This window comes from Sparus aurata, chromosome 5, assembly GCF_900880675.1.
Source record: "Sparus aurata chromosome 5, fSpaAur1.1, whole genome shotgun sequence".
Lineage (NCBI taxonomy): Eukaryota > Metazoa > Chordata > Actinopteri > Spariformes > Sparidae > Sparus > Sparus aurata.
The window spans coordinates 18,143,254-18,159,188 of record NC_044191.1 but is presented as its reverse complement, the minus strand read 5'-3'; the positions used below and the strand labels follow the sequence as shown (position 1 = coordinate 18,159,188).

General features: G+C 41.5%; 1 protein-coding gene across 2 annotated transcripts in view; it reads right to left on the bottom strand.

Moving 5' to 3' along the window:
* Positions 1-15,935, bottom strand: part of fras1 (Fraser extracellular matrix complex subunit 1) — a 257,491-nt gene that overhangs the window by 106,761 nt on the left and 134,795 nt on the right. For both annotated transcript variants that reach the window (XM_030416990.1, XM_030416991.1), the window contains exons 18-19: positions 6,868-7,008; positions 2,822-2,968 (exon numbers count right to left, since the gene is read on the bottom strand). In XM_030416990.1, coding sequence (XP_030272850.1) covers positions 2,822-2,968; positions 6,868-7,008 — 288 coding nt within the window. The remainder of the gene's footprint in view (positions 1-2,821; positions 2,969-6,867; positions 7,009-15,935) is intronic.

Genomic DNA, 15,935 nt, shown 5'->3' with positions numbered 1-15,935 from the left:
AAAACCTGAATCACACATGAGCAGCAGTTCAGGGCTGAGTCTGATGTCTCACTCAAAAAGGTTTTCAAGACAAGCACTTGTGGAATTTTGCTGATCACTTGGCTGGCTGTGTTAAGGATGTGACAGCAACACAGCTGATGTCAAAGACCAATCGAACGGGACATCTTGTGGAGAAACAAAGCCAGAAAGAGACAGAGAGAGAGAGAAAGACGGACAGGGGGGAGAACAGTAGGAGACAGCTAATAGTGAGACATCTGCCTCCGATGGCTGCTCTCGCATGAACTCGTGATTGAGAGCGAAAGCCTCATCGCCTTAAGAGGTTATGTAACAGCGACGGTACTTCTGGGTGGACAGAGGTAATCCCAGGATGTGTGTGTGTGTGTGTGTGGTTGTGTATGTGTGAAAAAAAGTGTGTGCATGTGAAATAAAGCCTGTGTGCGTGTGTGTCAGTGAGAAAGAAAGGATAAAGCAAGAATAAAAAAATCTAAATCTGCGAGTAACAGAATTAGAGTTCAAGAGGTAGCGTGTGTGTAGGGGTGTGTGTGTGTGTGTGTGTGTATGTATGTGTTTGTGTGTGTGTGTGTGTGTGTGTGTGTGTGTGTGTGTGTGTGTGTGATGGCCAAGCAGAAATGATGACCCCGGTACTTTTGTGGCCCAGAAGTGCCACAAGGCATCTTTTATTAGCGATTGTATGGCTGAGCTTGACCCATCTGGGATGTGTGTGTGTGTGTGTGTGTGTATATGTACAAACAAATACGTGAGTTTAACCATGCTTATCTGCTTCTACGCGCACGAGCCAGCACTGTTTGTCTGCACACATATGTAAGCATGTGTGTGAGTCCGGGAGCTAAAATCTGGTTGCAGTTTCACATCTCCAAACAGTGCACAGTGTCATCAAAAACTGTAATTAAAAGTCAATGCATTTTTTTCCCCTGCAGTCTCTGTTTACCCCCCTGCTATCTCCTCCATGCTGGCTTCCCACCGTGTAAACACGGCTGTTTTTAATCTACAGCCAGCGGTCCAGATAGGTAAAAAAACTCATTTCATTACCCAGCGAGAAGGAGGAGGACAACAGCAGAAGCTACATTTACACACAAATGCTCCAATCTTCTATTCATCGTCTGTTCGGTAGTTTATCATATTTTGCCTGCCAAAGATAAATAGCATTTTTTGTGCCCAATGAGATAGAGAAGTGGGGCGAGGAGGTGTGAAGCATCTTAGGCTGGTGTTTATTAGCAGAGATCTAACGAAAGCTTGTCTTTATCCCGGTGGATGTTTCATGTAAAGTTTTTTTTTTTTTTTTTCTGAAAAGCATAAATGTGAGTGAGAAACTCATTAAAAGTTGTTTTTAAAAAATAAACAATGGGGTGGATATACATATATGCAAAGGAACTTAGTTTGTTGAGGAGAGGGAGTTGCCGTGGTTCCCGTTTCACTTTTTATACTGTGAATTCCTATCAAAAAATTGTCTTTTAATATGATTAAAGCTTGTTTTCCTCAACAAAGAAACACATGATTATATAGAATATGAACATGTCCATAGGTTATGTTAAAGCTAAGGCCGTCAGCTAGGTATGGCTCAAAATACAACATACCCATAAATCTTTACTCTGGTGCTTTACAGGAGAAGCGGATCAGAGGGGAAAAATCAGAGCAACAAATACACAATGCTTTGTTGCTGCAAATTGGGAGTGAAACAGCTTCAAAATATAGCTTCTGAGCTTATTCAAAATTGACTCTGAAACTTCTCAAATATGCAAGAATTTTGGTTAAAAAGACTCAAAACTGAAATTATATGTTTAGCATGCTCTCGTGGTGCTCTGAGCTCCCAGTCTGGATGGCTAACTGTGCGGCTAACGGAGTAAACTTGCTGTGTCAAAGAGGATATATTTTAAAACACATGTTCTACTAATGATTCAACCAGTTTTAAATCCAACCAACACTATCCAACTGTCATTCACCTCAGTATGTCTGCTCAAATAAATAAATCAGACTTTTTGAGATGACATATCATTCCATACCGCAGCAGCAGCTACAATTGAAAACTATAGAAGGCAAACCTGCTGATAAAACATTAAGGATAAAATCCTGCCAGGGATATTTTTTTTTAGGTAAAAAAAAACAAAAAAAACAAAAAACAGGAATACTTCAACTGTGATAGAAAGTGCAAGAAAATGAACAAAGTCTTGTGCAATCATCTCAAATTCAACACCGAATTCTAGCAAAATGTATCGAAGTTCCTTTAATCAAAGGCAGCTACACCAGAAATAAGGTAGATTAGGATTCTTTCACAATGGGACCTTTTTCAAAAAAATCTACAGTCTTTTGATCAGCTATTGTAATTACTAATCCTCTCTTTGTTCTTTGCTACAGAGACAACAAAACCTGCTGTGTGGTCGACTCTTTCCATGGAAAATGGAGCAATTATTTTTACAAATCTGCAGTATAAACGATTACTTGACTTCAGCTTGCAGCTCTTTAGATCACAACAATTTAAGTACAGCAGAATGCAGAGGTTTTAAGTCAAACATATCAATCTAAGAACATCTATTTTACAAAGGTTGTTGGCATTTCTCATGAATAATGCAGGTTATCTGAGCTAGAGAGTCACGCAAGGCTCGTTATATCCCGTTATGTCCGCGGGCGGAGCAAGGCACTAACCCCGCTAGTTGGTGGTTCTATTCCCACTGGGGCCACTCAGGCTAAAAATAAGAGCACTCGTGGCAGCAGGTTTGATAAAAGCTTTGCACAGTGGACATAGAAATGTGCATGACACCATCAAAACACCCAAACATGGATGCACACACACAGGCTGACTTACTGAGGCACTCTCTAGTGACAGCGTTGAGGAAATGTCCCTCTTGGCAGCTCGTTCGGCAGTAGCCGTTCTGTAGGGAGACCATTGGGGGGCAGGAGGTGCAGTCGGCCTGGGAGGGACCGGCGCAAGTCTGGCAGGATGGATGGCAAGCTGGAAGGTGGAGGAGAGGGACAAAGTGGAGGTATGGGTAAGAAAGGGTTATAATTGAGCAAATATAAGTTAAAACAGTGGGGAAAGTTAAGTGAGAGGACACATGAGGCATGTGGGGGAAGAAAGGGTGTAGTTGGAGTAGAGTGGGGGAAAAAAAGGTCAGTTTTAGATTTTATTTAGCCCAGTGTCACAAATTACAAAGAGGAATGAAGCAATTTGAAAATAGAGGGAAAGGAAGGACGAGGGAGAAGAAAGAAAGGAGAAGGGAGGAAGTGAAGAAGAGGAAGTTGGGAAAAGACAGAGGAAGAAGAGAAGTGTGGAGGTAGTAAAGTAGGGAAGAGGAATGATTGAGAGGGAAGAATGTAGGGGTTAACAGAGAGAAGAAGAAGAGGGTATAAACACATGTTTCATTAAGCAAGGCTACAAAAAAAAAATTCGAATCTATTATCATACTATTCTTTATCATTGTAGATATTTTGTCGAACAGTTTTCTAGTTAAACATGCATCAGACAGAAAAACAACATAATTTATTCGTTTGGAGTTTTGTTTCAAGCCACCTCAAGAATGTAAATCCATTGCTGACTCTGTTTTTAGCTCCGGTTTGGTCTCCACCAATATAGAGAAATATGTGGATCTTAAGCGGCTAGATGTTCCTCTTTCTCTGCCTGCTCTTTGGTGCTGGCAAGATAGTGTAAAGTGGGTTTATCAGAGCTTGCCTCTTGCTGCCTGAACAGGGTCAAGGGACCATCCAGAAAATGTGCTGTAAAACAAAAATTATTTCATAAACCAGGCTAAGAAAAACCTCTGTATAGCTGCAGAATTGATGGTGATTCTTTGTGGCTTTTTCATTACGAGTCACCCCTTCCACATGACTTATAGTCATTTGATTCATTGCCATTGTAAAAGAATATTGATTAATGGAGCTTTAACGACACGCTGTGTTGTGTTATAGCTGCATAAAAAGTCCCCCGCACCAAAACTTTAGAGCGAAAGTTCTAAAGTCTTTGGGACAGAAATACAATTCTTCTTCAGGGTATCTGTGTGCCTTCTAATGAGCCAATCAACACTGAAGAAGACAAGGCCAAGTAAGCAAACAGACCCCATTTATTTTGGTATCCCGGGGGGAAATGTAAGCTGAGCCCATTGTTCTTCTATACCGTCTGGGTATCCGTCTGCGTCTGTCATTGCAATTACTCAGCCAAAGTTTGGAGAAAAATAACATTAAGAGATTCATTGTTGTTTACCACAGGTTTTTGTTGTCCTCCAGATAACCAATAAAATTGGTATGCTTAAATAGATCTGAAGAAAAACGCTGGTAGACGTAATATAGAAGGGGTCGCCTTGCTTCAAATGAGGTCAAAGACGGTAAACTGAGCCGATGTGATGAATGGAAGATTGTAGCAAATGGATTTTCATTCAAGAGGTAGGTTGTGGAGGTGCTAAGCTCTATTCATTGGTTAACTAATGTACCTGTATCACCAAACATTTATTCTTAATGTATCCTACTTGATTTAGTGCCATGAAGGGCTTTTGATGTCATACAGAAGTACATCTGACCTCGATATTATCGGAATTTGGTATAATCGTGCTGAACAACTCAAGGCTTTACAGATCCACACAAAGTGGTTAAAAACTGTCACCACTGACCTCACCTGAAATTGCATCAACTTCAGTGGTGTTCACAAAGAGACTTTTTAACACATATCATTAAAGCTTTTTCATGTGATAGACTGAACTAAAACCTATAGCCTTGATTCAATTCATAGGATTCAAAGGAAGCAGTATACAGCAGCCTCCAAACAGATCATAACTCTCAAGAATCCTTTTAAACAGCTTCTGAAGATAAAGCAAAATGCTAACATGTCTCATAAAATTACAGTTTGGTCTCTCGTATTCAAATTCTTTAATGTTCACCTAATGTTCCTGTACATTCAAAGAAAAATGTCAAATTTGTTATGGGTGATTACACTGTGTATAAGTTCTACCTTCAGCCAAATGCTTGCTCATGGGGGAAATGTTGGGTCTCTATAAGTAAATTAATCAAGGAGTATGGTGCTCAATCTGGAAGGTGTCAGGAGTTGACTTTTTTGTGGATTGGCATTATCAAATAAAGATGGATTGATTCATAAAAAAATGCTTTTCTCATCATTAATCACAGCTTTCCCTAGTTATGTGTTGGTTGCATTAGACTTTCTAATATGTAGAAGCAATTTTTTGGCCTGTGTTCCTTCAGCAAAACTGCCTTAGTGGTGTAAAGCTCATGTGTACCTGTCAGGGAGAAATTAATCATTTGGATGTTTTCTCTTGTTTAAACTGTGGAAGTTTTTCATGGGTCAAAGAAGGTTAGCCAATAATTGCACTGTTTTACTGCCTCTGTGGTTTATTCTGATTAAGGCAGAACAAGGCACCAATAGCTACAGGCACTGCAAGTCCACAACAACAGTGGTTTTAATTTGTATAAACACCAGCGCTGAAACTCCCACTGGTGCGAGAATAACAATTATCTTGATCATTGTTTTATTGGTTTAAAGGCACTGCAACAAGTTTCTCCAGTCCAAAGCATATACGCATAACAAAGCTATATGACAGCTTACTACAGATGCATGAACAATGACTATGATGTGCATTATTGTAGTGCTATCTTTGTGGGGAACACTCTTTAACCTTCAGAATGAGGACATCTTTGGAAAGTGAGGACATAATGGTCCTGTCCTCATCCAGAGCTGTATGAGAGTTTTTATTTGAGGGTTGAGATTTAGTGAGGGACTAATGACTGCATTGTGTAAGATGTGTTCAGAAGCAGAGAAGTGTGTATGCGTGTTTGTGTGTGTGTATGTGTGTGCGTGTGTGCGCGCGTGTGTGTGTGTATGTATATACATATTTTCATGTTGTGGGCACATACATCTGTGTACACACCTACATTGTGGGAACTTGCCTTCATACAAGGGACAAAACGCAGGTTCCTATTAAATTCATCATTACATTTCCGGGACTTGGTTTAAGGCAGTGGTTCTCAAATGGTGGGGCCCGCCCAGGTGAGGTGTCGGGGGAGCGTTAGAGGCAGGGCAGGATGCGAAGGTCTATTTCCACTGGATATGTGTCCGCTGCATATGTCTCCGTCACGCCAGCAGAGCTGATAGGTTTCACTTTCACTTTAGTCTATGTGTTAACTTCCAGCAGGTCCGCTGCACTACGTGTCTGCTCCGTCTGGCAGTCCGGAGCCCTCCGGAACAGATATGCAGGACTTCTATATATCTGGCAGATGCCGGAGCACGATGCAGCAATTCAGCTGAATTTTGCACCGACCAGACAGAAAGTCAAGTGCCGAAATAACAATATAACATCCGGTTACTTTTCAAAAATAAAACACTCCGTGTTGACACCTCTAAAAAGAGACAAACACAAGCTCTTCTCCTAATCCTTCAGTTGGGAACTATCAAGCAAGATATACGACGATGCCTACATAGACCTTGGGTTTACCGTGAACACGGTCGGAAATGAGGAAAGACCTGTTTGTGTTTTATGCCTAAAAACTCTGGCAGTGGACAGCATGAAACCATTTTGATAATCAGGTGATTGTATGCAGAATGCTGCAACTCATACAGTGGTTTATACAGATAAATAAATAAATATAATCAGGTTCTCAATAGTATTTCAATTCGGGGGGCATGAAAACATTTCTGTCCTCTGGGGGGGCATGACAAAAAATTATTGAGAACCACTGGTTTAAGGTCAGGAGAAGGTTAGGTTAAGATTAAGGATAGGGTAAGGCTTAGGGCAAATAATGGTTTTGGTAATTGTGCAGGAAATAAATGCAAGTCTATGAAATGTCCCAAAATGTCATGGAAACATGACTTTGTGCATGTGTGCGTGTGTGTGTGTGTGTGTTTGCTCTCACCTTGGCACTGGCTGTCCTGGACAAAGAAGCCTTGCAGGCAGCTGGGGATACAGCGGCCCTCGTACAGGCTGGTTGGGGAGGCACAGGATGTACAGTTGTCTGCAGATGGCCCAGTACAAAGCCAGCAGGAGGGATGGCACTCTGAAAAAGGACACAGACACCAGTTTGCATGTGTACCACAAAAAATCATGCGAAGCTGTGGCCCGAGAACGAGGATGCTCCATAACTGTGCTTCCTCACTTCTTTCCCTAAAAGGGATGAAGTAGTAATTTTTTTTTGTCTAGCTGTATAAGTGCTGTTTTTGCTGAATATCCTGGAAAGGGATTTGATCGTAGAAAGAAATATCATTCTTATTATTAAGCAGAGTTACCCAGTAGCACAATGTTACAGTATGGTGAGATGCCAAAGGAAGGTTTTCTTTCTGTATATGTTACTATTTTAGCTCTACTGTACCAGCAATGCAGCATTAATGCATCTCAATAGAATGAAGGACAACTGTTCTTATTGCTATAGATGTATACGCCAAAAATAGCCTATGTATTTGAGTCTGAACTGCAGCCAATTTTCTCCACTTTCTTTTCTTACCCTGCATTCTATTGTTTCTTGCTCCTTCTTGATGGCATTTTGGAATCTCAAGAGCCTTTAAGTCAGCTCTGCCAGTGGGACGTAATGTAACACTCAGATGAGGCGAGCAGCCAGCTTCAACGATCAGAACTCACGCATTAACACTGGAGTAAGTGCCAGCTGGGAGAGACTTATCCAAGAGGGCCACAAGCCAAAAAAAGACCTCTGAAATATGCTCTGCTGCTTAGTTTGGACTGTTTAATTTAATGAAACATAAAACTTCCACAAGGGTCATTTAAGAATGATTTACAGTATATCTGAGGGATATAGATTTGGAAGTGGCAGGTATAGGGAGGTTAAAGCCAGACAAGGTATCATGGCTCCACATGGCTCCAAGGATTAACTGATTAAAACTTTACTGCTCTGAAATTGTATATTTTGTTATCTGTAAACTGAACACATCACGCTCCTGTTTACCAACCATTAGAGCTTCTTTAGTATTTGTTATCACAATTTTAAGTACACATGTAAATGTATAGGTTCATTAAAATAGCAACTGTTATAAATGTCAATATATAAATATAACCAGTAATAAATGTAACCTTTATTGTGAAGGGTTTGGTCACTGCTGCAACATTCCTGTGTTTGTTGTCTTTTTTTAACATTGGACTCAAATGCGTGCAACCCCCCTGTCCCTAAATGTTTCCCCTCCCCTCTACATGCCCCCACACCCTTCACTCCACACCACTGCTGCCCTGAATGAGGCCTTTTGTGCAGCCTTCAATCTGCGTTGGCAGTGTGAAGACAAATAGCTGAACAGCGCTATCAGCTCTGGCACCTGAGCTGTGCCACGAACAGGCCGGCTGCTGCTGATGGTGGTGGTGGTGGTGGGGGGGGAACGGGGGGGGGGGACAAAAGCCCTGTCACCAACTCGCCAGCACCATCAAGCATGTGCATGTGTACCCGTGTGCACTGCCTGATTTTTTTAGAACACAGTATGTGCGCAAGTATGTGTGTTTATAATTACTCCTCTCTGGATTCTTTCAGAGGGCTGTCAGCTGTGTCCGGGTCTTGTGTACACTCTGTATGACAGCCACTGGCAGGAGCAGACTGCTGCTGTACCTGAGCCAACACTGCAGCATGTGCATGTGTGTGTGTGTGTGTGTGTGTGTGTGTGTGTGTGTGTGTGTGTCTCAACCCACAAAAATATTTTTCTCTTTGGGAACACCGCAGCGTCACAGCCAGGACCTCAAAAAGTCACAGGAGTGTCAGCCGAAGCCGTCAATCTGATGTCCCGTCATCACCCACCTTCCCTCTGTCGCCTACCCATAATCCCCTTCTCAGCCAAATATAGCAAGTTAATTTGTTTGCTGTGATGAGGAGATGGAATACATGTTTCCGTGACTGAGTTAACCACCCACCATCACGTCTGTTCATCTATGAACATGCCACCAGGCTCATCTCAGTCACATCTGTATGACATGAACACACATTTAGTTCACACAAACCTTCAAGTCAAACAACAAACACACATTCAGAGCCATATTAAATAGGCTTCCTGTCAAACTTATTTCATTAATGAGAGGAGAAGTAAGAATGATAGGTACCATCTCATTCTTTTATTGCAGCTTGGATGTATAATTTGTCGCAAGGCGGAAAGCGCATATTGATTGTGGTAATACCCAAATTCATGTGTGCAGGTCTCATCACACATTATCTGGTGCACACACTCAGAGAATCGGATTCATTACTTTGTTTTGTGCTGATGGGGTCATAATTTCAGGTGGATGCAGTCGATGAGGTTGTGATTTAGTTTGGGGGTGTGAGCGCTCCTTGATGCCTCCAACAAATGATCCTCCTGGTAGAGTACGGGGCTGATCATCACATTAGTTCAGCAGAGAGTTCTGCGTGCTTCACAGCAGAACAACAAGTGGAGGGTTATATCTCATTCCTCTGAAGTGTCCAATGCATCATTCACATTGATTCTGCTGGTTATGGTATACAAGAAGCAAGTCAACTTCAATGTCAGACAAGTTGAGAAAATGGCAATGTAATGCACAACTGCTCTGGCATTGGAGTGATGAAAACATCACAAAAAATGAGCTGTCTTAGTCTGACTTGACTTCTATTCTAATTGAAAGTTGTGTTCCTGATGAGGTTTCTGTGATATCAGGTTACCTTATCTTGGTCGAGGTCATAAGGGAAACAGCCCATATGCCCCTCTGGATATCCCTCTGGGTCTCCCCTTCCAAAAAGAGGTGGCAATGAGGTAGAGAGGTTTCCTTACTGAGGGCCACAACTACCTATAGACGGTAAAACACTGGTGTAGTCTCAGTGACGTCACCATAGGATTCTGAAGAGCGATTGTGACGCTCACTGTGGTAGCACCAGCTGTCACCAGTGAAGCTGAGGTAGACTAACTGAGTCCTAGCTATCCTAACTAGCAACTAGACAGGGGACAGGGGGACGTTTTTGATGCCATTTTTTGGCAATTTTTTCAGCCCTGGAGGTTGCTGCAACTACCATGGCCGTTTTAAACCTTGACCGTTTTTTTCCCCTCATGAACCACTGAGCTCTTCGAGCACAGTGTCACCCTGACATCTTACTGGCAAAACTCATCTCTTCTGCTTATATCTTAGGCCTTATTCTTCCTGTGCCCAAAGTTAAGACTCGGACATAAACTGAATATATTAATGCTCCTTTAAAGTCCAACTAAATGCTGGCAGTTTTCGTTGACCTCAGTAGCAGCAGGCTTTTGAGGATTCTAAATAGATCATCAATCCAAGCTGGTCTCAGAATGGGGGTCAAAAAAATATATCCACAATGAGGCCTCATACTCAAAAGGTCAGGCTTGTGAGATAAGCTAAAAGAAAGAAACACTGTGGCATTTTATTGTGATCAATGGCTACAAAGGGTCAGGCACTCACCTGCAGTGTTCAGAACAGATTTTAAGGACAAGCAGATATTCAGTCTCAAAGACGCAAGAGGCACCACTTTGCTTTCATCAACACCACTATCTGTCGTGCTGTGCATATAAGGCCTTGTTGGAATTTAATTGGCTGCCAGTACGAACTGCCCGTGGTCTGTTTGTGAGGAAGCTCAATATCCAGTGAGTGGTACTCAAGCCCAGAGTGATTAGTTTTACCAACCAAGGGTGAGATTGTATTAAAAGCTGAGCTGAAGTCAACAAAGAGCATTCTGATGAAGCTGCTGTACATTTCAATGTGTGTGGGCAGGGGGTATGGCATCATCTGTCGAACTGTTGGTTCTGAATGCAAACTGATGAGAGATGTTGTCCTTGATGTGCTGGAAGACCAGTTTCTTAAATAACTTCATCAGGATGGGGATGAGGTCCACAGGGCACTGGTCCCTAAATTAGACACTGCAGACTTTTTAGGGACAGGATGATGGTGACCGTCTCGAAGCAGGTAGGAACGGTCTCCTGTGAGAGTGATATATTAATGCTTCTGATATTATGAAAGGGGATGCAACACAGTTCAGGCATGTGTTAATCCCTTCGTGTATCTAACAGCTCGAAGTACAGTAAACCACCTAAATGCAAACTCACTCTGTCTGTGGGACGTCGACTGGAGAGGAGAGGAGAGGGATTTACAGCCTGGAATCTGCTCTCAGACATCCGATAGCTTTTGTCTCTGTGTGTGTGTGTGTGTGTGTGTGTGTGTGTGTGTGTGTGTGTGTGTGTGTGTGTGTATGTCCATAAGTGTGGACAAAAACACTGGAGACTGTGAGTCTCATGTCTTCCATCCTAATTAATTTCAGGTCAGTAGCTGCTGAGGAGGTCTGAATATCTGACAGAGCAACACACACACACACACACACACACACACTTGTACAATAGCCCCCATTGTTCCCAGCCGTACACCTGAACCCACTGACACTCTGCTGAGGAAAACCTTTGTTACTGAAAATAGAGGCAGAGTGGAACAACTGCTTTACATATCACGGTGAATAGAGCTTTAATGACACGTCATTTATCGAGTTGATCCTCAGCTCACTATGTTGAGCCTAATTTAGGAAGCTCAGAGTGTTGTGAAAAAAAATAGATAAATGACCCTCAGACACAGAAGCTGATGTACAATGTAACTCTGTGCTGAGACAAGCAGTTAAAATCCAATTTTCTATATAACAAACACACCAAAGTGTGAGCTTAACACAGCAGAAATTCAATATTCAATTTTCAGACGCTGCAGAGACATAATTCAAGTCAACTCAGAAAATGAATTTCAATACATGTTCAGGTGTTTTTAAGTTTCATACACATTTGTTTTAAGTCCTACCTGAAAAATACGTAGAGAGAGGCCAACCATGACCTGACAGTTGCAGTGCATGAGGAAAAAGTACATTTTCAAAAAGTAACTTAACTGCAAATTTAGCTTAAGACTTTGACCAAGAGCACAGAATTATAGAAAAAAGACAAATTATTACTGATGCAGTGATTACTATTGACTCGGACAAGAATTCATATCATAAAATGTATTCTAAACCTATTCTTAAATGACAGCAAGTAAGCTTGATCTAACGTCAATCATCAACACTGAATTATCCCATTGAAAACATATGAACAAGGTATGGACCTGGAAATAAAGACCAATACCACTACGTTTGATCTGTGGGGTAGCGCCGCAGAGACACAATTTGGCATCTGATCTACTCTGGGTCCCTTGTTCAGGTTGTCTGATGTTGAAAGACTCTGATGAACCCAGGATACAACACTGATGATGTGTCGCACTGCACCATAGGATATATAAAGAAATAAAATACAAAATCAAAAAGAGTGAGATTATTACTTGTAAGGTAGCAAAATTAGGGCCCGATCCAAAAAAGCACCAACTACACAGCCCAAGGGGCAGGGTGTCCTGATCGTTGTTGGGGATAGAGGGGCTGGTTCAAGTATTAGGGCTACTTGGCTCACCAAATGGAGGTTTTTCAGAGGCATACTTCAAACAAAGGGTTATGAGAACTCACTCGTTTCATTGTATTACGGTCCTCTTCTTAACAAAAGACATAACACTATTGCTGGTAGTGTAGCTAACTGTGTAGCTAGCTGGCATTACATTATTATTGCTGATTTGTGCATTTTAATGTACCTCAATGTAGCATTCTACCATCTCTGATTGCATATGACAGACCAAAATTTAACTAGAGTCCAGCAGTGAAGTTGCTGCAGCTGGTACCACTCCTCTACTATCATTGCAGTGTGCGAGGGCAAGAGCACATGTTGCGTTAGCCTTAAAAGCACCAATGGTGACCAAGTAATGAAGCACTGTTCTTTTTTTATCAACAACTTGTTTGTATATGAGAAGTTGTGACTAAATTGCAAGCATCCATCGGAGAAATGTCAAATGGCATTATGACAATGCCACAGTAATGCAAGAGAAATCACCACAGCAGGAGACACGATTTTGGAGATGTCTGGTCCTGTCTGAGTCCTAGGATCTTAAAGGGTTATCACATTTCATAGAGGGAGATCTCAACCACTACCCCTTGTAACTCTTTTCTTCGTGGCAAGATGGGCACTCAGACAGAGGGGCAGGGGTCAAAAAAGGCTTGAGGCTAATTGAGGTTTAGCCTTCATTAAAGGCCCTTGCTGCTTCTTCGCATCACCCTCTGCCCTATTTGCTGATTAATCTGATGTTTCTGTATGTGACAGTGAATGAAAAACACCTTGAAACTGAACTTAAACCCACTCCAGCCCCTATATTGGCTCGGTGTTGGCCCCATGCGATCAGAGATAAATGCTTGTTAGAGGACACTCCAATCCAACTACTACACATTGATTTGCAATTATCTCCTCCAGGATGATTACGGGAATCCAATACAGCAAATGACTATTCAATCGAGGTAAAGTAAACAAAAATGGATCCGGTGCTTGGCCCTCTCTGAACTTAAAAGTAAAATGTTGTGAGGAGAGCACAGCTTTGCTTTAAATGTCACTAAGTGGCCTCAGGCTCAAAATCCCTAAAATCAAAGTGATGCAGGCTCCTGAGCTCTTGGAGAAATGAATGTAAGGAGCCTAGAGGTTGCAAATATCCATTATTCAAAAGCAAAAGCATGGTAACCAATTGGTTGTGATTCCTAAAGAGGCTGCACACACCAATTTTAGGCCCTCTGTGAGAGCCAGATTTCTGGTCTTGGTGATACTGACTTTCCTCACAGACCAAACAAAACAAGAATCGGGGAAAGGTATTTACAACAGAAGCGACAAATCACAATGTTTCACAGATTTAGGAATCTACAAACCATCATCTAACAGGAAACTACAATAACATTCCTCAGAGCACCCTGTAATTGACACGATAACTAAACTGTAATTGCACCTGGAAACACAGCTGCTGATATCTGTAAACAGACAGCAAGGAATTATCTGCGACACTGTGGGAAATCCCAATAAAGCCATGCTAATAGCAACCTGCCTTGTGTTCAAGCTCTCTGTGTCTTACATGTGGCTCATTTTCTGCACCACCTCCACTGGCAGCTCATGCTTTGAAATCAAGGCAGTGAGAAATGCAGAAGAAAATCTACCATACCCCCAAATCTCCTGTCCAGTCTTCAGTTTTCATGATAAATAACACTACAGTTCATTGGTGAATGCAGTACTGAAGCTCTGAATTGTATTTTCATTTCCCCAGAGTCCAGATACGTCTGTCGGCTACACAAACGATGAATGCTGAAACACTGCGTGTGCCTTTAGACCAACACCTCAGGGAAATCAATGTTTGATCAATGTATGATGCTTTCTTTAACCCTGAGCAAAATATTTCCCAAGCCTTCACCAAGACATTATGATGCATGTCAGAAGTTTGCCCTCAAGTAACGTGACTTGAAGTTGAGTCAGACCATAAATCAGGTGACAAAAAAAAAGGGACTTCCAACTTGACCTTTCCTTTAGTACCAATGACTTGTACCCTCACTAGCGATATCCCACAGATTAGAGAATTAGAGATTTATCCCACAATTTAAAAAAGAAACTTGCAGTGAAACTGCTATTAGTTTCAGTGGATCACCAGACGGACACTAGAGAATCTCAGATATAAAGACTCTGATGTGGTTACATAACATAAGACACAATTGTTTAGTTTGATTTTAAATGTTAATTTAATGTTGATTTTAATGTTATAAATACCTATTGTAAGGCATGCAATATATCTGTAATTTAACTTAATAAGATGGCATTACATTAAGTAAAGTCTGCTTCTTAAGGACACAAAAACAGAAAGTTTAGGACATGATCTGACTTGGGATTTGTAATTAGGACTTGTAAAGATTTAAAACTTTTGTTACTTACTTAACCAACAGGCGGGGCAAAAATACATCACAAAATACTTGCTTATCAGATGTTTTAAAATAAAATCCCAAATAATGGCAAGAGAAATGTTATTTAATTAACACACAAGTAGTCTGTGATTTTGAAAATGTAAAAAAACCTTCAATACAAACTGATATTATTACTTTTAATCCATTTAAACACCTCAGTATGGGCTGGATTTTGTAGCAACAGACGGGAGCTCGGCTATTATTCTTACCATTATTTTGTGTTATTTTGTTTATAATTCAAGTAACTTGGTGTTTACTTTATCTGTTCTCTTAATTCCCAATGTAGCCTACGAACAGTTTTCTATTGGGTCTAACATACATCATTTCATATACTAATGACAACTCATTTATAATTGGTTGTTAAGGCAGTCAACTACCCATGAAAGAAATTGCTTAACATTTTCATCCCTAAATGATGCAAGAGTCATCAACTATAACTATGCATGAGGGGATGGTAATACAAAGATATGAAAACAAGACTCTCAACAGTAACAAATTGACCAAAGGATGGATGAAAATATCTTGCTCTGTAAAAGTGCTTTTCGATAGAACATTCTTGAGGGTCAAAACCAAGAAAAATCTGTGCAACACTCGACCGCTCTTACTTTTGCAGTCTAAAGTTTCTGCGCATACATACATCCTAAAATTCAACTTCAACGGAACCTTAAACTGCTGTTTGGCCGCGTGTGCGTTATCTCGTTTCAGGTAAGAGCAGCTGCTGCAGAGGAAAACTGAGCTGAGAGGAAAGTGGAGCTGAACTAAATGCCAGCGTTGGCGACTGACTTGGCTTCGCTCGAGGACGAGACAGCAGGTAGGACAGAACAAATACCCCTCTCCCTGCCAAGTCCTGAAGCCAGTGTGGTCAGCGGGCACACAAACTGAACAGGGAGGTAATAAGATAGCAGAGCAGCCATTGTGTTAAGTGGATAGAATGTGACGGCACACAGTTGGAGGTACGAGGGAGGTAGAGAGAACTGATCACAGTCTTTTCATCTCCAGTTCCTCTTCCATGCTGTCCTGTATCATGAAGCCTTTTTGGCAAGGCATTGTTAGCTGCAGCGGTGCGTTTGTGTGCGTGTGTTGGTAGGCAGGTGATAATTATTCTCACTCGACAGACTATCCCCTCAAACCTAAAACCCACCTTAGAAATTAGCCCATTACATGCACAA